Here is a 24,326-nt window from a genome sequence, read left to right on the forward strand (position 1 = left end):
CCAGAATTGGTTGGCAGACATCTCTCATCTTCACAACAGATCTTGGTTAGCAAAAATGTTTGTATGTGTGAAATTAGAATAGAGTCGGATGCTTATTTCGCTTTCTTTGAGCGTTTTGTTTTTTCTAAATCGTGAATCCTATATGGGGTAGGTACCAGAAGGAGTGGTTCGATCTCTACCAGCTTTATAATAGATCTTGTGTTGATGAAAATACTGAGATGTGGCAAGTCTGAATCGAATCGGATGGTAATTTCGCGTTTTATCAACTTCATGGATATTCAAAATTTTGACCCTTTGTGGGGGAGGTAGCAGAAGATATAGTTCGATCTCTATCTTATTTATAACAGATCTTGTGTGGATAGAAATATTGAGATGTGCCAAGTCTGAATGGAATCGGATGTTGATTTCGTGTTTTATGAGCTTCTTGGATATTCCAAATTTTGACCCTTTGTGGGGGAGGTACCAGAAGGAGTGCGTCGATGTATCCCATCTTCACAGCAGATCTTGTGTTAGCTGTAATAATGGGATGTGAGAAATATGAAGAGATCTGGATGCACCTTTCGGATTTTATGATCGTTTTGGTTATTCAAAACTTTGACACTTTGTGGGGGAGATACCAGAAGGAATGGTCCGATCTCTACCATCTTTATAGCAGATCTCGCGTTGATAGAAATATTGAGATGCGCCAAGTCTGAATGAAATCGGATGTTAATTTTGCGTTATATGAGCTTCATCATGGATATTCAAAATGTTGACCCTTTGTGGGGCAGGTACAAAAAGGAGTGGACCTATATATCCCAATTTCACACCAGATCTTGGGCTAATAAAAATATTGTCATGTATGTAATTTGATGCTTATTTCGGATTTTATGATCGTTTTAGTTATTCAGAATTTTGTCCCTTTGTAGGGGAGGTACCAGAAGGGGTGAAACGATATATCCCATCTTCACAGCAGATCTGGTTTTGGTAGAAATAATGGGATGTGAGAAATATGAAGAGAACCGCATGCTTATTTCGGATTTTATAATCGTTTTTGGTTATTCAAAACTTTGATCCTTTGTGGGGGAGATACCAGAAGGAGTGGGCCGATAAATTCCATTTTCACATGAAGACCTTTTTATAATATTTTCTAAATAGAGCTTCTTAAAATGGTCTTCTAATTCGTTCGGAAATTCGTTTAAAGAATTTTAATAGCCAAATGTCTTTTCAAGGTCTTTATTTCCATTTTGGATTTTTTGCATTGCCTCTCAAGTTATTTTCCCATTTTTGATAAGAAAGAAACTATTTCTTTCCCCGGCATTACTATGGAAGCAGTTGGTTATTATTAAACCAACGGCCGCAGTCATTATTGCATTTTGGGACTAAATTTCAGATTAGATAAGATGTCTTGGTAATTATTTTGGGTTTATATCAAATTATGTCAAATCTATATTTGTTGACGTCATACTTGGATGGAACTCACATCAGAAAAAAAAAAAACTGTGTTGGTCAATATTTCCATTACGGTTAGCAATGACATGGCAGATTTTGAAAATAGGGGATATACTATCGATTTTTTAAACTTATATTGATCTCGATGTCCTTTCATGTAAAAGAAAAGAGACTCAAAAGAGCTAAAGAGTTACTTCGCTTGGCCCGAATTTGGGTTTCCCCGATGAGAAAACATTCGTTGTCCAGCAGTTTGTAAACAAACAAAATGATCGTGTTTACTTGCCAAAGAGGTCAGCTGAAAATGTGCACCTTCGGTTGGCCACCAGAACTCAAGCGCCGGCCATGGTGATGGTGTAGGCCGCCATAACAGCCGATTGTCGCTCTCAGCTCGTATTAATCGACCGTGGCATCAGAATAAATGCCGAATATTATCGCAAAAATATTCTGGAGGGTGTATTAAGGCCTTTTGGCCGCAGACCTTGGACATTCCAACAGGACTCAGCACGCGCCACCCAATAATGGTTGCAAAATGAGGTTCCTCGCTTCATTTCCAGCGCACAATGGCCACCAAAATCTCCGAATACCAATCCGTTGGACTATTATGTCTGAAGTATTTTGAAAAGCAAGGTTGGCACTAAAAAGTACCAAAGTGTCGATCACATCAAGCAAGCGCTTCGCCGGAAAAGGGGCCAAAATACCGCTGAGCAACATTCGGGCGGCGTGTGACGGTTTCATTGGCCATAACTCGTGCCAAGGCTGACCAATTCGAACAAATCTAAACTTATTCTAAAATTTGATACTATTTCCGAAATTTACGAACATCAAATGCCAAATTTGAAAGAATTCCGGTGAATAATGTCGCTAAAATCATCAAAATACCAAATATCGGGGGGTACCGTTATATGGGGGCTATACGAAGACGTGAACCTGCACAGACAATTTTCTGTCATAGGCTGTAGTACCCACTACGAACTTCAAATACCAAATTTGAAACAATTCCGGTGAAAACTATCGCCAAAATCATCAAAATACCGAATATCGGGAGGTACCATTTTATGGGGGCTACACGAAGACGTGAACCTGCACAGGCAATTTTCTGTCATAGGCTGTGGCATCCATTACGAACTGCAAATACAAAATTTGAAACAATTCCGGTGAATATTGTCGCAAAAATCTTCAAAATACCGAATATCGGGAGGTACCGTTATATAGGGGCTATATGAAGGCGTGGACCTGCACAGATAATTTTTTGTCATAGGCTGTAGTATCCATTACGAACTTCAAATACCAAATTTGAAACAATTCCGATGAATATTGTCGCAAAAATCATCAAAATACCGAATATCGGGAGGTACCGTTATATGGGGGCTAGACGAATACGTGAACCTGCACAGGCAATTTTCTGTCATAAGCTGTAGTATCCATTTCAAACTTCAAATACCAAATTTGAAACAATTCCGATAAATATTGTCGCAAAAATCATCAAAATACCGAATATCGGGAGATACCGTTATATGGGGGCTATACCAAAACGTGGACCTACATGGCCCATTTTCAATACCAAAAGTCCTGCAGACATATTATACATTTGAGTAGAATTTTATCAATCTACTTTAATTCGTTCAGAAGCTAGAGTGATTTTCGCAGACGGAATGACGGGCAGATGGACGGACATCAAGAATATATATATTTTGTGGGGCCTAAAATGTATATTTCGAGGTGTTACAAATGGAATGACAAACTTAATATACCCTCCATACTATGGTGGAGGATATAAAAATGGCATTTGACTTTGTAGCAGTTTATTTTTATCTCACCCTGCATTTGTTATTAATTTATTATCGGCATAAATATTTTGATTTCTATTATTTTATCATAGTCCCTCCTCCCATACAAAATCTTCTATACCCAGGCCAAAATTTAAGAAGGTTTTCTATCCCGGCCATTACCATTGCATACCCCTAATACCCCCCAGCACATTGTGATCGTCGTGCCAGTCAAGGAGAATAATTCTGTGTAAGCTGGTATGGTATGGCTGTAATGAACACGCAATCTACGCAAAGAATTACAAACAAAGAGAAATCTTTAAGAAAACAACATCAACAGCAACAACACAACAAGAACAATAAATTCTTCCAAGGTAAACTGGGTTGTTTCGATGTTCTTTTGTGTTGGTGGGTTCGTTCTCAAGGCAGAACGATTTATTTTATTGCAGCCACACAAAACTAAAAACGACAACCGAAAAAAATCAAGAGAATGCAGGAAATGCAAACAAAATCAAATCCATTCAACAACAACTTTGTTGTTTTTGTGGAATGTAGAATGAATGGTCGGACGGTCAGTGGCTGGCAAGCCGATTAAAAGATTAATTCATAATTCTTTATTAATCGGTCTACGTGCCATTACTCTTTTTCCCTATCATACACGACCTCACCACTCACTCTCTAATTAACACATATTTGTCTGTCATAAAATTCACAAGACCAAGCAAGCCAGCAACAGCAACAACAACAGGTCATAGAAGCAGCAGCAGCAGAAAAAAAGAAATGACTTTATCAGTAAATGAATGACTCAAGTCATTTTTTTGCTAAATATTTGTTTGTTTTTTCTTCATCTTTTTTTTTCTATGAAATTCCATTAAATCGCGTCTTAATGTTGCTGTTGTTGTTGTTGCCAAGCCAAGGAGTTACGTCAACAACTGTTGATGGCTTTTGGGTGTTTCTCCCCCCAAAGTTGGCTCACAACAATAACAACTGTTTTGGCAATACCGTAATCTGTTATGATGTTAGAGATCAAGAGAGCGAGTGAGTGAGAGAGAAAATGTGTCTCTCTCAATGTTGGTGTTTTTTTGCAATGGGGTTTCCTAATGTGGAGATGAAATATAGCCAATACACCAATAACAACAAGAACAAAAAGTTAATTACAAAATCAGCAAATTGCTCATCTTTTTGTCAACAACAAATATGGCTGCAATTTTTCATTCGTGTGTGAAATTGGGTTAATTGCCTCTGTATTGGTAGCCAATAATAATGTGAAGTTCTTGAAAGCTTTTATTTTGCCAATGATGAAGCTTTTATTTTGCCAATGATCAGATGTTAACAAAAAATTAAAGAGAGAGATGGGGAGAGAGGGAGAACAATTAGGGGGAGAGCTTTTATGGCAAATTCTTGGTTGATGGAGTATAACAAGTTTGTTTTTTATGTGAGTGTGGGGCAAATTGAGGGTTGCCATTATAAGAAATAATGAAGGAGGAAAAGTAGATATACCAGGGATGGGAATATTCGAAAAATAAAAAAACTTAAAGACTTTTTCATTTAGTAAAGGAGAATAATTGTTTGTGGGGTGATATAGGATCAAATCGGCTACATGTATAGGGAGTGTATTTATTACAGCTTCGAGGAACAGAGGACTAGTAGATATGCATATGTACTTCACAGCCATATGGATAGAGAGGGTATATATCATTTGATAGGCCCAAAACGTGCCTCATCGATATAACGGTTTTAGACATCAATTCTCTTTTGACCAAATCCGTTTCAGGACATTTATAGTTGATTTAGCAATGTCCGTCCGTCTGTCCTATTGGTGCGCATGTAGGGTGTATCCGATTTGGTCGAAATTTGATACTTCGTAATACTTTTGTCAAACTTAGATCGAGTTCTGAGGTCGGCCTCTCCCACAAAAGGTCGAAATTTTCAAAAATATATTTTACTGCAGAAAAAGAGAAAGGATAATCCGATTTTGCTCCAACTTAGCAAGATTGTCTTCAATTTACACGCATCACAATATTTTTATTTACCCCATGTCTGGTGTGAAGATGGAATGTATCGGACCACTCTTTTTGGTACCTCCCCCACAAAGGGTCAAAATTATAAGTATCCATGAAGTTCATAAAACACGAAATTAACATCCGACTCCATTCTGACTTAGCTCGTCTCAATATTTCTATTAACGCAAGATCTGTTATAAATATGGTAGATATTCGACCATTCCTACTGGTACCTTCCCCACCAAGGGTCAAAGTTTTGAATAACCAAGCGATCATAAAATCCGAAGTAAGTATCCGATTCTCTTCAATTTACATACATCACATTATTTTTATTAGCCCACGGTCTGGTGTAAAGAGGGAACGTATCGGTTCACTCTTTTTGGTACCTCCCCCACAAAGGGTCAACATTTTGAATATTCATGAAGCTCATAAAACGCGAAATTAACATCCGATTTCATTCAGACTTGACACATCTCAATATTTCTATCAACACAAGATCTGTTATAAATATGTTAGAGATCGGACCATTCCTTGTGGTACCTCCCCCACAAAAGGGTCAAAGTTTTGAATAACCAAAACGATCATAAAATCCGAAATAAGCCTCCGGCTCTCTTCATATTTCACACAACCCAATATTTCTACTAAGACAAGATCTGATGCGAAGATGGGATATATCGGTCCACACTTTCTGTTACCTCCCCCACAAAGGGTTAACATTTTGAGTATCCATGAAGCTCATAAGACGCGAAATTAACATCCGATTTCATTCAGACTTGATACATCTCAATATTTCCATCAGCACAAGATCTGTCGTAAAAATGAAAAGGGGTCGGACAATTTCTTCTGGTACCTACCTCACATATTGCAAATTTTTGGAAAAAAAAAAAAACGTTCAAAAAAGCGAAATAAGCATCCAACTCTTTTCAAAGTTCACACATCCAAGTATTTTTGCTAACACAAGACCTGTTGTGAAAATTATGTATATCTGCCAACCCCTTCTCGTACCTCACCCACAAAGAGTCACAATTTCCAATTTTAGATCTGTCATAACTTGCGAAACAAGGCGACGATTCTTTACAACTTCCTATACCTAAATATTTCTATCAAGCGGAAACCTGAGATGAATAGGAAATTTTTGATTTTGCATAAAATTGGACATAAATGTTCGATTTTCTTGTAATTTTGCACATACCAATATTATTAACTGTATTAGATGAAGTATGAAAATGGAATACTTCGGATAGTGGGCCGGATAGTGGGTATATATATTTCCACATCTTCTAAAAATTTGCACATATCTCATATAAAGTATAGGAAGTAGTCGGTATAGTCCAAATTTGGCACGTTGTAATATTTACATCAGTTTTAGATCAGATACGAATTGGTCAATATTGGACTTTTGCTTCGGAACCTCCCCCATAAAGGGTCAATAGTTTGAATAATCATAACTCTAGGCTGGGGGTATACATTTGTCGGAAAACCCGACTTATACTCTTTTACTTGTTCATACTCGTCTTGAGAATATCACTTATGAAAACCATCTAAAGAAGTGGAATATTTATGTAGCTTCGTATCGGCTGTATCTTAAGATTTGGGCAAGGAAGTCTGTGTGCCCTCAAAGGACCAGCTAACTCCTTCCCAAAAAAAAATTTTTTTTTGGGATTTTTATGTAGTTTTTTTTATGTATTTCCCAATTATATTTCGAGAGAAAATTTTCAAAAATTCTCGAACATTTTCAAAGAACAGTGCATTATAAGTATTTTCAAAGACTAGCAAAAAGATTTTTTTCATATTTTAAAGTCCATTTAACATAATTTGAGATAAAAATAATCTATTAAAATCCATAACCAATTCTAATTTACACCTTAGACTTTAAAGAAACCCTACTGTAAATACTTTAAATCATTTAACAGTTTATTTTCTTTATCTAATGCAGTCTGTTAACATTTCCCATATGTTGCTTTAAATATAAACATTTTTCCAGACAGCGCCACCTACATGTCGACATTGACACTTCTTCTGTTATTAGAAAAGTAAACACCTCTGTTATCACTCACACCCCTAATTATGTTAATAACATTGCCATGTTAACACACAAAAAGAACGGTTTGCTTTTGAAAGCTTTTAACAAATTCAAATTGCATCGGTGAATGAATGAAAGACAGATTTACGGCGCGCCAAAATGGGGGAAATAGTACAACATTCATTGAAAAGAAGATAACCACAAAAATAACAACAAAAACAACAGAATTTTATGATGTTACGAGACAGTGAAGGTGTATTCGTCGATGCGATAACTATTATTTTGCCATTTAATCAAGGTCATGGAGAGTAGGGGGAGAGAGAGAGAGAGGGGAGAATTCATATGTCACAATGGTTGGTACCGTTGTAATGTATAAACGAGCATGTTGCATGTTGTTATGTGGGTGAGTAATTGTTAGAGAGAGAGAGAGAGAGTAAGAGAAGGGGAGAGCAGAGGGGAAATTGGGAGTGCTTCTCATTTTAATAACAAATGTTAGATTTCAAGGTTATTTGCCGCAATCCATGGATTATGTTTTGTCGATGAGATAATTTCTCATTAAATGGTTCGTTCGTTCATTGGGGGTGGTGTTTTGCTAGTGTGACGTAGGCGGTGAACCACAAAACCGAATAATTGAGGGACTTGAGGCTTTGTAATTATTAAATAAGAGATTTTAATGAGGATTTCGAGGAATTGAGATGAAAATAATTAAAAATGGTCTGTCACTTGAGAAAAAAATTGTTGGGTAATTGGGAAATAATCAACTCCTGTGGCGATACAATTACATTTTAGGATTTTACAAGGAATGAAACATTGTTGGACAATTGATTAATTTCGGTAGGAATGTGTAAATTATTTCTATAGACAAAAATCGGTCGCTATGGAAGCATAGATTTTTTTCAGAACAAATTTGTCAATACGGAAATTTTGCCTATAAAAATCAATCTATTTAACTTAGTATTTTTTTATAAAAATATTATTACTTGGAGGCCAGAGAATTTCTTTCTATGAAAAAATAGTCCTAATTTTTTTATAAAAAAAAAAAACAGAATTATTAATCCGGGATGTGGATTTCTTCAGAATTGTTCAAATTTGGAAAAGAGAGGTTTACCAGAATTGTTAATAACAAAGACTCTAGCGTAGATTTTTTAAGAATTTCTAGATGTCGAAAAGAGATTTTCGATTCAGAATTTTTAAGGGCAATATTCCAGGTGCGAATTTCGATTCAAGGATCAATTTTTAAGGATTTTATAAAAAATTTCAAAAACCACATGTAAGGCTCCTTTCTTGGCTCTAAAGCTGTGCTTTTCTTGATTTTTAAGATCAAGACCGAGACTTCAATCACCAAAATTTTAAGAATTTTCCAAAATTCTAAGAGGGGTATAAATTCTAAAAATTTAGAACCCCTTTTAAGGCATTAAAAATGGGTTTGTTTTAGAATTTTTCGAGACTCAAGAAGAGGAATTTTTAAACGTCATTTCTGTTTAAAGAATTTTCAAAGACCAATAGGCAAGGCTACAAATGTAAGTTTCCTCAAGAATTTTCGAAGGTCATTGCCAGGATTCTAAAAATTATATTTTTAAAGTATTTATAAAATCCTTTGGCCCCTATGTCCAAGGTCATTGCATGATATTTTTTAAAGGATTTTTAAAAACCATAGCCCTTCCTGTGACTTTCGTGGACGTTTTAAAATTGTTCGAGTCTCTAAGAGCGATTTTTCCACATTTGACCAAGATTGTAACCGAGGACCCAAACGTGAATTTTTAAGAATTTCCATATACTACAAGACCTCATTTTTTCCACAGCTGAAAGTATGGATATTTTTTTAAAGAATGGCAGATTTTTTGAAAAAATGTATGTGGATACAGGGGAAATTTTTTAATTAGAGGATGAATTATTGAGGAATTGTTTAAAGGCCATTCTTAGACTTGGATGGCTTTGAATAAATTTTTAAAATCCCTTTTCAGACCTAAAAGCAGAATTTTTAAAGAATTTCTTAATGTCCATTCCCAGACCAAAAGGCGTGGATTTTTTTAAGAATTTTTTAAAGGCCATTCTAAGATTTGGAAGAATTTTTAAAATATTTTTTTAAAGGCCAATAGATGCGAGTTTTTTAAAATAAATTTTTAAAGGCCATTCACAGACCAAAAGTGGTGGATTTTCTAAGATTTTTTAAAGGTCGTTCTTAGGCCAAGAGGCGTGTTTTTTTTTAAAAAGGGATTTTCAAAGGCCATCCAGTGCCCAGAAGGTGTGGATTTTTTAAGAGTTTTTTTAAAGGCCAGAAGGCGTGGTTTTCTAAGAGTTTTTTTAGAGGCCATCCATTGCCCAGAAGGTGTGGATTTTTTAAGAATTTTCTAAAGGCCATCCAGTGCTCAGAAGGCATACATTTTTTAAGAGTTTTTTAAAGGCCATCCAGTGCCCAGAAGGCGTGAATTTTTAGGAGTTTTTTAAAGGCCATCCAATGCCCAGAAGGCGTGGATTTTTCGGAGTTTTTTTAAAGGCCATCCAGCACCCAGAAGTCGAGGATTTTTTAGGAGTTTTTTAAAGGCCATCCAGTGTCCAGAGGGCGTACATTTTTTAAGAGTTTTTTTAAAGGCCCAGAAGGCGAGGATTTTTTAAGAGTTTTTTAAAGGCCATCCAGTCCCCAGAAAGCCTGAATTTTTTAAAGAGTTTTTTAAAGGTCATCCAATGCCCAGAAGGCGTAAATTTTTAAAGAGTTTTTTAAAGGCATCCAGTTATGACCAGAAGGCGTGGATTTTTTTGAGAATTTTTTAAAGGCCGTTCTTAAGCCAAAAGACCTGGGCTTTTTAATGGCCATCCTTTGGCCAAAAGGCATGCATTTCTAAAGGAATTTTTAAAAGCCATTCCGTGACCAGAAGGCTTGGATTCTTTTGAGATTTTTTTTAAAGGCCGTTCTTAGGCCATTCTTTGGCCTAAAGGCATGGATTTTTAAAGGAGTTTTTAAAATAAACAGACGTCGTGGATTTTTCAAGAATTTTTTAAAGGCCATCCTTAGGCCAAATGACCTGGGCTTTTAGTGGCCATCCTTTGACCAAAAGGTAGGGATTTTTAATGGAATTCCAGTAACCACAAGGCGTGGCTTTTTCAAGAATATTTAAAGGCCGCCATTTGGCATGGTTTATTAAAGGAATTTTTAGAGGCTTACTAGGGAACAGAAGGCATTGATTTTTCAAGAATTTTGTAAAAAATGTCTTCAAATCAGCAGACCTGCATTTTAAGATTTTTTTTTTATCCTCAGACATATGGCTACAGAGTGTATATATCATGTCATGCCTCATCGACATAACGGTTTTATACCCTAATCCTCTTTCGACAAAATCTGTTCCAGGTCATTTGGAGTCGATCTAGGGGTGTCCGTCTGTCCGAAGTGAGTACCCAATTTGGTCCAAACTTGATACATTGTAATATTATTGTCAAGCTTAGATCGAGTACAGAGATGTGCAACATCGGTTCACTCCTTCTGGTACCTCCCCCATAAAAGGTCAACATTTTCCCGGTCAAAATTTTGAATAGCCAAAACACTCATAAAATACCAAATAAGCATCCAATTCCTTTCAAACTCGGCACATCTCAATATTTTTATCAACACAAGATCTGGTGTGAAAATGGAATATATCGGACCCCCCACACCTTCTGGTAGCTCCCCCACAGAGGATCAAAATGTTGAAATAAGTATTACTTTTATAAAATGCGAAATAAATATCTGATTATCGTCAAATTTCACACATCCCAATATTACTATTATTTACGCAAGATCTGGCGTGATGATGATGGATATCGGTTCACTACTTCGGGTACCTCCCCTACAAAGGGGTCAAAATTATTAATAAATAAAACGCTCATAAAATGCGAAATAAGCTATCGATTCAGTCTTAACTCCACACTGTCCAATATTTTTATCAACACAAAATCGGGTGTGAAGATGGAATGTATCGGACCACTCCTTCTGGTACCTCCCCCAGAAAGGGCTTAACATTTTGAATAATAAAGACGCTCATAAAATGAGAAAAAGACATCTAATTCTCTTCAAATTATACAGAGAGGAATATTTTTATCAAACCACGATCTGGTGTGAAGATGGTATATATCGGTCAACGCCTTCTGGTACCTACCCCACAAAGGTGTTAAAATTTTTAATAACAAAAATGCTCATAAAATGCAAAATAAGCATTCGATTCTCTTCAAATTTCACACATCTCAGTATTTTTACTAAGGCCCGATCTGGTGTGAAGATGATGGATATCGGCCCATCCCTTCTGGTACCTCCCCCACAAAGGGGTTCAATCTTAGGAATAAGAAAACGCTCACAAAATTAAAAAAGAACATGATATTCTTTTCAAATTCGGCAAATCCCAATATTTTTATCAACTCAAAAGCTGGTGTGAAAATGGAATATATCGGACAACTCCTTCGGGTGCCTCCCCCACAAATTGGTTAAACTTTGGAATAACCAAAACGCTCATAAAACGCGAAATGATCATCCGATTCTCTTCAAATTTTACAAATCCTAATATTTCCACTAACTCATACTCCGATGTGAAGATGGTAGACATCGGCCTACACCTTCGGGTACCTCCCCCACAGAGGGGTTAAAATTTTGAAAAACAAAACGCTCATAAAATGAGAAATAAGTATCCTATTCCTTTCAAACTCTGTACAACCCAATATTTTTATAAGCACAGAATGTGGTTTTAAAATGGAACATATCGGACCACTCCTTCTGGTACCTCCCCCACAAAGGGCTTACAATTTTGAATAAATAAAATGCTCATAAAATCCGAAATAAGCTTCCGATTCCTTTCAAACTCGGCACGTCTCAATATTTCAATCAACACAAAAGCTGGTGTGAAAATGAACTGTATTGAACCACTCCTTCTGGTACCTCCCCCACAAAAGGGGTCACATTTTGGAATAACCAAAACGCTCATAAAATGCGAAATAAGCACCCGATTTTCTTCAAATTTCACAGATTCCAATATTTTTATTTACACAATATCCGCTGTGAAGATGGTAAATATCGGATCACTCCTTCTGGTACCTTCCCCACAAGGGGTCACAATTTTAGAATCTCTTTTTTTGATTTATTTGTTTTTTTTTTGTCGAAAATATTATTTCTCTTTGAGTCGCAGATTTGTGGACCGTCCTAGGAACTTAGCCACTATTTTTTTTTTGATTTATACTTTATTCACTTACCCCTCTTGAATCTCTGAACAATATTGCAGCATGATGTGGATCCAGGGTGCCATCACCCCTTAAGCCTCGACTAGCAGCACCGACGGAAGCACGACGTTTCTCTAGGTCAGCAGAGGCGCGACGCATATGAGCACCTAGGGAGGGGTAAAAAGGAACCAAAAAAATCCATTAGCACAATCTCCAAAAAAATCAAAATATTGCAAAAATTGAATAAATCAAAGAAAACCCAAAAGAGATACGAAAAAAAAAGAACTAACTAACTAACAAATAAGCCGAACGAAAAGCAAGTACCAAATTTCTTAGTTCCACAACACCCAAGTTCTCTCTTTGTTTACCTTTGTTATTACCTTCTTTTAAGATTTTATCATATATCTTATAGGTGGCGCCACAATCTTCCAAAATTCGATTGGGCCGACGCAAAGTATTCACATCCAAACTTTTCGAACGCGAACGGAAATTTTCCTGCGGATCATTTTGCGGCGACGTACACACACTGTTGGTGGTGTGGTCGTGTGATTTACGCGGCCAAATATGTACCTTCTTACCGAAATGCTTAAGCATTTCCTGAATCGAATGGTGATGATGGTGGTGTTTATGAGTTTTGTGGTCCTTGGGCGAGGATGTCTTGTCGGCCTCGGCTTCGTCTTCGTTAATACTTATGGAGCGCACAAAACTGGAGTTATCGAAACGGTGCCGTAAATAGCCGCCCACACTACCATCCAGTGAATGGTGCTGATTCGGACTGGTGGCATACTCATCCAGCGAGGCGGGGGCAGCACCAACCCTATGGAAAATGGAATTAATGCTAGGCCTTTCCTGATTCCTTTGATGGGCCGAGGCACCCGAATATGTGAAATACTGATGATCATTTTGGCCCTCATAGATGTCGTCCAGGTCGTGAGGGAAATATCCTCCCGTGGCAGGGGGTGGTGAGTTGTTGTAATCGGCCAAAGAGGGTTTGTTGCGAAGACTCTGTGAAAGGAATTCATTAAATATTTTTTTTTTGTTATTTCAAAACATCCTCCAAGGACTTACACTATAAACGGCAGGACTATGGGCACGATCGAAGATGGATCGCTTCGATGATGGTGTACGCTTAAAACTACTACTATAATTGTCATAGGAACTGCGCGATGAACAACCATTATGGGTGGGAGAATTCCGATAATGATTGCTGATGGATCTTTGTGTGTCGGGCACCGGTTGGGGACTAGAATGTAGACTCGACCAATTGTCGGGAACTTTGTCTATGCAGAGAGGGAAAAATCAAACGTTTTTATTTTAATGGAACGAATGAGAGGTCCCTCACAGGTGTTCTATTGACAATAGGAGACCTCAACAGGTGTCCTATTGACAATAGGAGACGTTAACGAGTTTCCTATTGACAATAGGAGACCTTAGCAGGTGTCCTATTGATAATAGGAAACCTCATCAGATGTCCTATTGACAATAGGATACCTCAACAGGTGTCCTATTGACAATAGGATACCTCAACTGGTGTCCTATGGACAATAGGATACCTCAATAGGTGTCCTATGGACAATAGGAGACTTTAACAGGTGTCATATTGGCAATAGGAGACCTTAACAGGTGTCCTATTGGCAATAGGAGACCTTAACAGGTGTCCTATTGGCAATAGGAGACCTTAAAAGGTGTCCTATTGACAATAGGAGACCTTAAAAGGTGTCCTATTGAAAATTGGAGACCTTAACAGGTGTCCTATTGGCAATAGGAGACATTAAGGAGTATGTTATTGATAATAGGAGACCTTAACAGGTGTCCTATTTACAATAGGAGACCTTAACAGGTGACCTACTGACATGAGGAGACTTTAGCAGGTGTCCTATTGACAATATGAGACCTAAACAGGCGTGCTATTAACAATAGCATGCATTAACAGGCGACCAATTGGACAATAGGAGACCTTAACATATGTCCTATTTCCAATAGGAGACCTTAACATATGTCCTATTGATAATAGGGGACCTTAACAGGTGTCCTATTGATAATAGGAGACCTTAACAGGTGTCCTAAAGACAGTAGGAGACCTTAGAAGGTGTCCAATTGACAATAGGAGACATCAATAGGTGTCCTACTGACAATGGGAAATATCAACAGATGTCCTATTGACATTAGGAGAACGTAACAGGTCTCCAATTGACAATTGGAAACCTTAACAGATGTTCTATTGACAATAGGAGACCTGTTAAGGCCTCCTATATCCAATAGGAGATCGACTATTGGAAATATGAGACCATTTAAGGCCTCCTTTTTCCAATAGGAGACCTGCTAAGGCCTACAATTGCCCATATAAGACCTGGTAAGGCCTCCAATTGGCCATGGGAGACCTGTTAAGGCATCCACTTGTCCATAAGAGACCTGTTAAGGCCTCCTATTGTTAATAGGAGACCGGTTAAGGCTTCCTATTTCTAATGGGATACCTGTTAACACCTCCTATTTCAAATAGGGGACCCGTTAAGGCTTCCTACTTTAAATACGATACCTTATACGACCTCCTATTGCCTATAGAATACCTCTTTAGACCTTCTATTTTCAATAGGAGAGGTGTCTCCTCCATATTTTTTAATAAAAAATATTACTTTTTCAGAATTTTTCTGAAAAAAATATTAATTTCCCCCTCTTTTATTCTTACCCTGTGACGAATTTGGCGATTTCGAATTGGTCGATGAATTCGAACTGGAACTGGAGTGATTGGCACCATTGTTCAGCGAATATTCATTATTGCTTGTATTACCACCACCGCTGCTGCTATTGAACACCGATGAGGTATCACTGTCACGGCTATAACTACGTCCGTATGACGTATGCTGATGATGCAAATGATGATGCTGATGCTGGCCAGCAACACCGTTCTGCCATGAATCGGAGCTTAATTGCTTCTCAATGGCATGCTGACGATACAAATGGGTAATGCCGTGCATTGTGGAGGTGGTTTGTATTTTTGATTTTAGCACTTTTTAACAATTTTTTTTTATTTACTTTTTTTCTTTGGGTTTTTGCGTTTTTCTATATCTTGGCTTTTGATAAAGTCACATTTTCTTTAGTTTTTTTTATGCGATTTATTGGATTTTTTATTGTTGTTACTTTATTTCAGTTTTTCTTCACTTTTTCCCTTTTAATTAATTACGAAAATATTTAATTTTCAAAGAAAATAATTGCCAGTTGCCTGTTAATTAACTCACAACAAACAACCTTAAGACTAAATGCACGAGACGACACTGATTTGGGTTTTTTTTTTCGTTCTGTTACAATTACACACATATGCTCTTGTTCTCACGCCCGCTCTCTCTCTCTTTTTCTCACATACACTGCTTTCCACTCATTCACTTTTTGATTTAATTTCTGTATTTTTTTTTTGTTACACAGCCACTTGGTTGATTATTACAAAGGTATTTCTCAAATCAAGTGCTCATTTATGGTAGCTCTCTCTCACACTCCTTCTTTTTTCCCCCACTAGTAGTAGTAGTAGTAGTGGTGTTGGTGGGGGTAAATTTGTTGAATGAGCGGTTGTTGTGTTAATGTCGTTGGAGAATGTTACAGAAACAAGTGGAGCAGCCGATGAATGCAAATGAAGTGGCTGCCTCGTGTTGGTTCGGTCGGTCATATGACTCTCACTCTCAGTTTCTCTGTTTCTGGGTGAATGTGTGCTGCTTTGTTATTCTCACACACTATCCCCAATGTGCCAATGTAATGTAGGGGGTCTTTGTAGTTGTTGTTATTGCTGCTGCTGCTGTGTGATGTTATTCTTTCATTTTTTCTTCTTATAACAATAACAACAATGAATGCTTGCTGTTGTTGTGGCTTACATGCATTGCTGATATCATTCAACGGCATACATAGACATGCAAATGTAGTAGGTGGCTGGCCACTCTATGTTAAGTAAAATAAAATGGGGTGGGGTGAGGATATTTTATTACTGTCGTTCAAACACTGCGCTGCCAATAATTGCAATTTTTTTCAATACATATTTCTCTGTTTATTGCCCTGCAATCAATGTCTATGCAATTTGAGTAGTACGCGAGACGACGAATATGATGATAATATCGCTGATGGAGGAGAACAAAAAATTGAGACGACAACGACTCGGTTCGTGGTCGTGGTCGTGGTCGGCGGCGCAACTAGCAGTATATGCACTTTTGTATGACAGTTAAACAGCACGGTGAATGGCCTGTAAATAAGTCAAAGTTGTTTGTTCATATGTAATTTTTTTACTCTTCGTTTTTGTTGTTGTTGTAATTGTTTTTGGATAGCCAGCCGCATAGACATGTGTTTTTGCCATGGTGTTTTAAAATTGTTTTCTATGTTGAATTCATATTTTTACCGGTAGTTTTTTGTGGGGGGTGGGGGCGTATGTGGGGATTGGGAGAGGAGAATACATTTAATGTTTGTTTTGTCTAATGTCGGCGTCTATTAATCGGTCTATGTGCAATTTTTTTTTGTTTTTGTCTCGAATGAAAAACAAAACAAAACAAAACAACACAAAAACAAATTCTTCAATGCTAAGAATGACACAATATTGTGTAGAGAAAAAATATATCAGCGAGGAAAAATTGCGAAATAGAAATTTAGACTAAGTGAAGCTAATGAGGGTGAAAAAAATAGTTTTTTTTTTTAAAATAAGGCACAGAAGATTCTATAGGGTCCCATATTGTTATTAAAGGTCTTAAGAATTTTATCCGTTTAGAAAATGGAAGAAAGTCAAATGTTGAAGACATTCAATAGAAAATGTCTAGGAGTTCATATATATTTTTTAAATATCCTTAGGTTAAAAGGCGTATAAATAGATGTGGGCTTTTAAAGAATTTTAAAGGCCTTCTTAGACCAAAAGGCTCGGGAGTTTTTTAAGAATTTTCTAAAGACGTGGGTTTTTAAAGGAATTTTTTTTAAGGTCATCCTTGGACAAAACTCGGTGGATCTCTTAGGAATTGTTTAAAGGCCTTCTCATGCCAAAAGGCGTGAATTTTTCAAAGACCACTTTTAGACCAAGTGGCTTGGACTTATTTAAGACTTTTGTAAAGGCAAAAAGGCGTAAATTTTTAAAGAATTTTTTAAAGGCCAATAAGTGAGAATCGTTTATGAATTTTTTAAAAGGTGTGGATTTTTAAAGATTTTTTAAAGCCAATTAGTGTGGATTTTTTAAAATGTTGTCAATATTCAATTCTTAAGATTTCGTAAAGACCAATAGATGTGTATTTTTCAAAAAATGTTTCAATGTCCAATTTTTATGATTTTTTAAAGCCTACCTAAGAAATTTTTTTGGTCTTTTTTAAAGTCAAAGGCAAATAGACGTGGATTTTTAAATAAATTTTTAATGGCCAATAGGTGTGGATTTTTTAAAAATTTGTCAATATTCAATTCTTAAAATTTTGTAAGGCCAATAGGTGTGTATTTTTCGAAAAATTTTCAATGACCAATTTTTATGATTTTTTGAAGGCTATCCTTAGAAAAATTGTTGGCCTTTTTTAAAGTCAAAGGCAAATAGACGTGGATTTTTAAATAACTTTTTAATGGCCAATAGGTGCGGATTTTTAAAAAATTTGTCAATATTCAATTCTTAAGATTTTTTAAAGGCCAATAGGTGTGTATTTTCAAAACTTTTTCCAAGGTCAATTTTTATAATTTTTTGAAGGCCATCCTTAGAGAATTTTTTGGACTTTTTTTTGAAGTCCAAGGTAAAAGGCGTTGATTTTTAAAGATTTTTTAAAGGCCAATTTTTGGAATATATTCAAGGTCATCCTCGACCAAAATCCGTGGATTTTTAAAGAATTTTTTAAATGACAATTTTTAAAAAATATTAAAGCCATTTTTTTTTAATATTTTTTGAAAGGCTTTCCTCAGGCAACAGATCTTTTAAATGACATACTTAGACAAACATTTGTGGATTTTTTAGAAATTTTTTAAACGCCAAATTTTTAAGGGGTATCCTTAGGCCAGAAGGAGTGGTTTTTTTTAGAATTTTTAAGGGGCATACTTAGATCAAAAAGTGTGGATTTAAAAAAAAAATTAAGGGCCATCCTTAGACCAAAAGGTGTGGATTTTTTAAAAATTATTAAGGGGTATCCTTAGAACAGAAAGAGTGGACTTTTTAAGAATTTATTGAGGGTCATCATAAAGTGCGAAATAAGCATCCGATCCTCTTCAAATTTCACAAATCACAATATTTTTAACAACACAACATCTGGTGTGAAGAGGGTAGATATCGGACTACTCCTTCTGATACCTTTCCCACAAAGGGGTTATAATTTTGAATAACCATGAAGTTCATAAAATGCGAAATAAGCTTCGGATTGTCTTCAAATTTCACACATCACAATATTTTTATTAACACAAGGTCTAGTGTGAATATGGTATATATTGGACCACTCGTTCTGGTACCTCCCCCACAAAAGGGTTATAATTTTGAATAAAAAAAAACGCTCATAAAATGCGAAAAAAATTATCAGATTCTCTTCAAATTTCATAGATCGCAATATTTTTATTAAAACCAGATCTGTTGTGAAAATGGTAGATATCGGTCCACTCCTTCTGGTACCTCCCCCACAAAGGGGTCAATATTTTGAATCACCAAAACGCTCATAAAATGCGAAATAAGCATTGGATTCTTTCTAAACTTCACACATTCCAATATTTCTAGTAACACAAGATCTGCTGTGAATATGGGATATATCGGATCACTAATTCTGGTACATCCCCCACAAAGAGGTTAACATTTTGAATATTCAAAACGCTCATAAAACGCGAAATAAGCATCCAATTCTCTTCAAATTTCACACATCACAATATTTGTATCAACACAACATCTGGTGTGAAGATGATAAATATAGAACCATTCCTTCTGGTACCTCCCTTACAAAGGGGTTATAATTTTGAATAACCATGAAGTTCATACAATGCGAAATAAGCATCCGATTCTCTTCAAATTTCACACATCCCAATATTTTTATTAACGCAAAATCTGGTGTGAAGATGCTAGATATCGGCCCACTCCTTCTGGTACCTCCCCTACAAAGGGGTTATAATTTTGAATAACCATGAAGTTTATAAAATACAAAATGAGCATCCGATTCTCCTCAAATTCCACACATCCCAATATTTTCATCAACACATGATCTGGTGTAAAGATGGAATACATCGGATCACTCCTTCTGGTACCTCCCCCGCAAAGGGATCAAAATTTTGAATAATTATATCTCACATAAAATGCGGATTTAACATCCGTTACTCTTTAAATTTTAAACATCTAAATATTTGCATCAACACAAGATCTAGTGTGAATATGATAGATATCTGCCCACTCCTTCTGGTACCTGCCCCACAAAGGGACCAATATTTAAAATAACAAAACACTAATAAAAGGCGAGATTTTCTTTAAATTTCACCAATTCCTATATTTTTAACTTTCTTTAACATATTTTCCTTTCAATGTTGAAATATGTTTCCATATGTCAAGGTTATGAAAAATCAATCGTCATCAAGCCATAACCTCATATAAATATGACCCCCAACTGGGCCACTCTCTCACACACACACATATATGTACCCATGTCAAGGCAAAGTATGAACTTATGTTTGACATTTTTGGCACATATGTAGTATTTGCCATAACAATAAAATTGCATTTATTTATTTTTTGGTGCATACTTTTAGGCTACGTGTGCTGTGACACACACATATATGTGTCATTGCAACGTTGGCTCTTCTTGGTGTCATTCATAAATAATGGGTTATATGATTGGCCTTCAAAATATTCGTAACCTAGTTTTGTCATTGCACAAAAAAAAAAAAACATGACGAACATATGTTTGATAGGGCCAAGGGGTAAGAAGCCAATGCCTGCTTTTAGGCATGTTTTTTGTTTTGACAAGGCAAAAAAAGCAAGCAAACTGTCAAAGAAATAATTATTTTGAAAAATTGCTTGATTTATTTATTTATTCAAAAATCATCCATTTATTCCAACATTTTGAAAAATTATTTTTGGAGAGTTATTAAAAAACGTGGATTTTTAAAAATATTTCTGGAGAGTCATTAACAAACGTGGATTTTTTAATAACATTTTTGGAGAGTTACGTGGATTTTTTAATAAAATTTTTGGAGAGTTATTAACAAACGTGGATTTTTTAAAAATATTTTTGGAGGGTCATTAACAAACGTGGATTTTTTAAAAATATTTTTGGAAGGTCATTAACAAACATGGATTTTTTTAAAATATTTTTGGAGAGATATTAACAAACGTGGATTTTTTAAAAATATTTTTGGAGTGCCTCTAACAAACGTTGATTTTTTAAAAATATTTTTGGAGGGTCACTAACAAACGTGGATTTTTTAAAAATATTTTTGGAGAGTTATTAACAAACGTGGATTTTTTAATAACATTTTTGGAGAGTTATTAACAAACGTGGATTTTTTAATAACATTTTTGGAGAGTTTTTAACAAACGTGGATTTTTTAATAACATTTTTGGAGAGTTGGAGAGTTATTAAATAAAATAAATAAATAAAATATTAAAAATATTTTTGGAGAGTTATTAACAAACGTGGATTTTTTAAAAATATTTTTGGAGAGTTATTAACAAACGTGTTGGTGTTTAAAGTTCAACTGCAGTTTCATACTCAGGTGCATGCATTGCATATCTCAGTAGTGTTTCACCTCAAACTTATCGTCACCACCACCACACTGCAACTTGTTGTTGTTGCAACGGCAAAAATGAAAAACCACTAGTTGCATTTTATTGCCACGACAAACTGCATCTGGTTCGTTTGTTTGTTGCTTTTCCCCAGACCAGACCCCAACACTGCACTTCACTCAGCTCGACCCGACCCGACTATAGAGCGTGAAACAACTTCTCCGATGGCAGGCCGCCACCTCAGCAAAAACACGAGCACATTGTTGTTGTTGCATTTAAAAAAAAAAAGCTTTATTTATAAAAGGCCCAACAGTAGCAACAACAAAAAGTTCAGCAAGGCAAACAACAACATGACTGTCGAACTGACTGACCGATAAAAGCCTTGAGAGGGGAGGGCAAAATAAAAATATTTTTTTGTTACACATGACTTTGTTGTATGTTTGCGTTTTGTTGTTGTTATTTTTTTTTTTTAATACAACAAAGATTGTGATCACAAATGTGGTATAAAGAAAATCTGATATTCGCTTATATGGCAATGTGGGATAGAACTGGTCAAAATATTGAAATCGCAGAAAGTCAGGTTGAGATTTGGAAGACACGACCAATATATAACCTCTTTTGGCAATAAAAGGCTTCAAGAAGTCCTCTGTTGGAAATGGAGGGACTTGAAAGTAATAAAAAAAGGTCATGAGAGGACTCTAGTGGCAATTGGGAAGAGATAAGACCCTATATTGAAAAAAACAACGCTTTTAAGGTCCTCTATCGGCAATGAAATGCCTCAAGATAAGACACGACTTAAATATATTCTCTTTGGGCAAAAAAAGGCTTCAAGAAGCCCCGTCTTTAAAATGTAAGGACTTGAAAGCAATAAAAGGCCATGGGAGGTCTCCATTGACAATTGGGAATAGATAAAACCTTCTATCGAAAAAAACTTTTAAAGGCCCTCTATCAGGAATGGAATGATTTAAGAGGCCCACTTATGGCAAAGAAAAGCCTTGGGAGTCCCATTATTGCCAAAAGTCTTCCATTGGCAAAAAATGCTTCTTTTGACAATAGAAGAGGACCGAGAGCCGTCTTTAATGTTAGCAAAAGTCTTAAAGGGGAGTCTAGTAGTAACAGGAAGTTTAATAAGGCCCTTTATCGAAAAATGAAGAATTTTTAGAGAGCGTCTCTAACGGCAGTGGAAGAACCCAAAAGGTCCTATTTTGTAAAACTGCAATAGAAGTACATGATTACAAGCTTTTTGGGTATCAAAGACTTTAAAATCTCCTGTTCTAAAAACTGACTGAAAATTCTCACGTTGTCAGAGGAAGCCCACTATTGGTAACAGAAGATATTAAAAGGTAAAATACCTAAAGAATCTCTAGTGGCAACAGAAAGTCTAATGAGACCCTCTTTCGGCCAATGAAGGTGTTACGAGGGCCTCTATTGGTCATGGAAAGACCAAAAAGGTCCTCTCTTTTAAAACCGACTGCAAATTCTGAAGGTGGCAAAGGAAGTCCTCTATTGGTAAAAAAATATATTAAAAGGTCCCCTATTAGAAATCTAGGAGCCCTTAGAAGTCCTCTAAAAAGAAAATGATAGTTGAAGCCTAAGGAACCTCTATTGGCAATAGAAAGTCTAACGAGGCCCTCTATTTACAATTGAAGGCGTTAGGATGCCCTCTATTGGTTGTGGAGGGACCCAAAAAGGTCCTCTTTGGGAAACTGTTTAAATGGTTGGACCACAAACTTTTTTGGAAATCAAAGGCTTTAAAATGTTCTCGTTTAAATAACAGACGGAAAATTCTGATGTCTGCGAAGGAAGCCCTCAATTGGTAAAATAGAGTAATAAAAAGTTTTCTCTTAGGGATCAGCGTGTTTTTTAAAGGCCCTCATGATAGAAAATGGCAGTAGAAGGTCTTTAGAACCTCCAGTGGCAGCTGTAAGTCTAATGGGGCCCTCTATCGGAAATTGAAAGCGTTATGATGCCCTCTTTTTGCAATCAGGGGGTCCTTAGAGGCCCTCTAAAACGAAAATGCTAGTAGAAGACCTAAAGAACAGAAAAACTAATGAGGCCCTCTATCGGCAATTGAAGACATTTGAATGTCTTGGATTGTCAAGTATTGGACCTAGAATGTCCTTTTTTGTGGCAAAAAGGCTTAGAGTCACGTCAGTGGACAAAGAATTTATTGACTTAATTTTTTTTGACAATCAAGGGCTTTAGACATCTGCTTTATTGACAGAGGACGTTCTTGGAGGCCATCTATTGACAATCAGAGATCCCTTAAAATGTCAACTTTTAAAAATTCAAATTATTTAACAGTCCTTCCTTGGTTAGCATAAGTCTTGGCAATCAAAAGTCTGAAGAATATTTTTTGCAATAGAAAGCCGGAAGATATCTTTTGTGGTATTCGAAGTGGAGGTTATTTGGTCTGAATATCACTTATTTGGAACTGGTCGAAAAATTGAAATTGGAGAAAGTTAGGTGGTAAATTATGTTTTTTTGGGAGATTAAGAGATATAAAATGTCCTCTATTGATATTCGAAGGACGAAGGAAAGGCAGTCTTTTGACAAAATATTGCTAAGACCTGTCAGCGGACAATAGATGGTCTTGCCTTTAACCTCTCGTGACAGTGAAATTTTTAAAAATGTTATCTCTAGACCGTCAGACGCCTCTAAATCGCCTTTTTTTAAGGATATTTTAGGTTCTTATATGGCATTCGAAGTGGAGGTTATTTGGTCTGAATATCACTTATTTAGAACTGGTCGTTAGAATTGAAATTGGAGAAAGTTAGGTGGTAAATTATGTTTTTTTTTTAGGAGAGGTGATGATGATGGAGGCGAAATTTGGCGGATTTACATATTTTGTCATTAATTTGCAGCATACTTTTAGGCAAAACATGTTTCTCAATTTTTTCGAAGCCTTAATGACAAACATAAGGGAAATCTGCTGATGAAAATATTTTTTAACAAAAATTGAAGCATACTTTTAGGCCACAAGTTTTTTAAATATCCTAGAAAAATCTATCAACGCCCAGAGGAAACTAACCCATCATATTTTCGATTTATTTTTTTGATAACCGAAAATTAAATTTCCTTTGACTTGTCATACAACCCTCGTATCCAATGCAATTTATATGTTTACTCAATAAAATTCACTTTTTATTATTAAAAAAAAAAAAAATAAAGAAAAAACAAAAATAAAACACCGATAAGACCCCCTCTATTTTTATAACAAAATTTCATTTTTTTTACTGATGGGCATG

The 24,326-nt window shown here is 36.0% G+C and overlaps 1 protein-coding gene across 6 annotated transcripts in view; it reads right to left on the reverse strand.

Moving 5' to 3' along the window:
- LOC101890250 (5'-AMP-activated protein kinase subunit gamma-1) overlaps window positions 1–24,326 on the reverse strand; it is a 336,316-nt gene that overhangs the window by 46,281 nt on the left and 265,709 nt on the right. For 4 of the 6 annotated variants that reach the window (XM_059123246.1, XM_059123243.1, XM_059123245.1 and 1 more), the window contains one exon: window positions 12,435–12,568. In XM_059123246.1, the coding sequence (XP_058979229.1) occupies window positions 12,435–12,568 (134 nt within the window). Of the gene's footprint in view, window positions 1–12,434; window positions 12,569–12,769; window positions 13,407–13,469; window positions 13,682–15,087; window positions 16,624–24,326 lie in introns of all 6 variants that reach the window. The other 2 variants (XM_059123244.1, XM_059123247.1) reach the window with 2 other exon arrangements.

This window comes from Musca domestica, unplaced genomic scaffold, assembly GCF_030504385.1.
Source record: "Musca domestica strain aabys unplaced genomic scaffold, Musca_domestica.polishedcontigs.V.1.1 24, whole genome shotgun sequence".
In the NCBI taxonomy this organism is placed as follows: Eukaryota; Metazoa; Arthropoda; class Insecta; order Diptera; family Muscidae; genus Musca; species Musca domestica.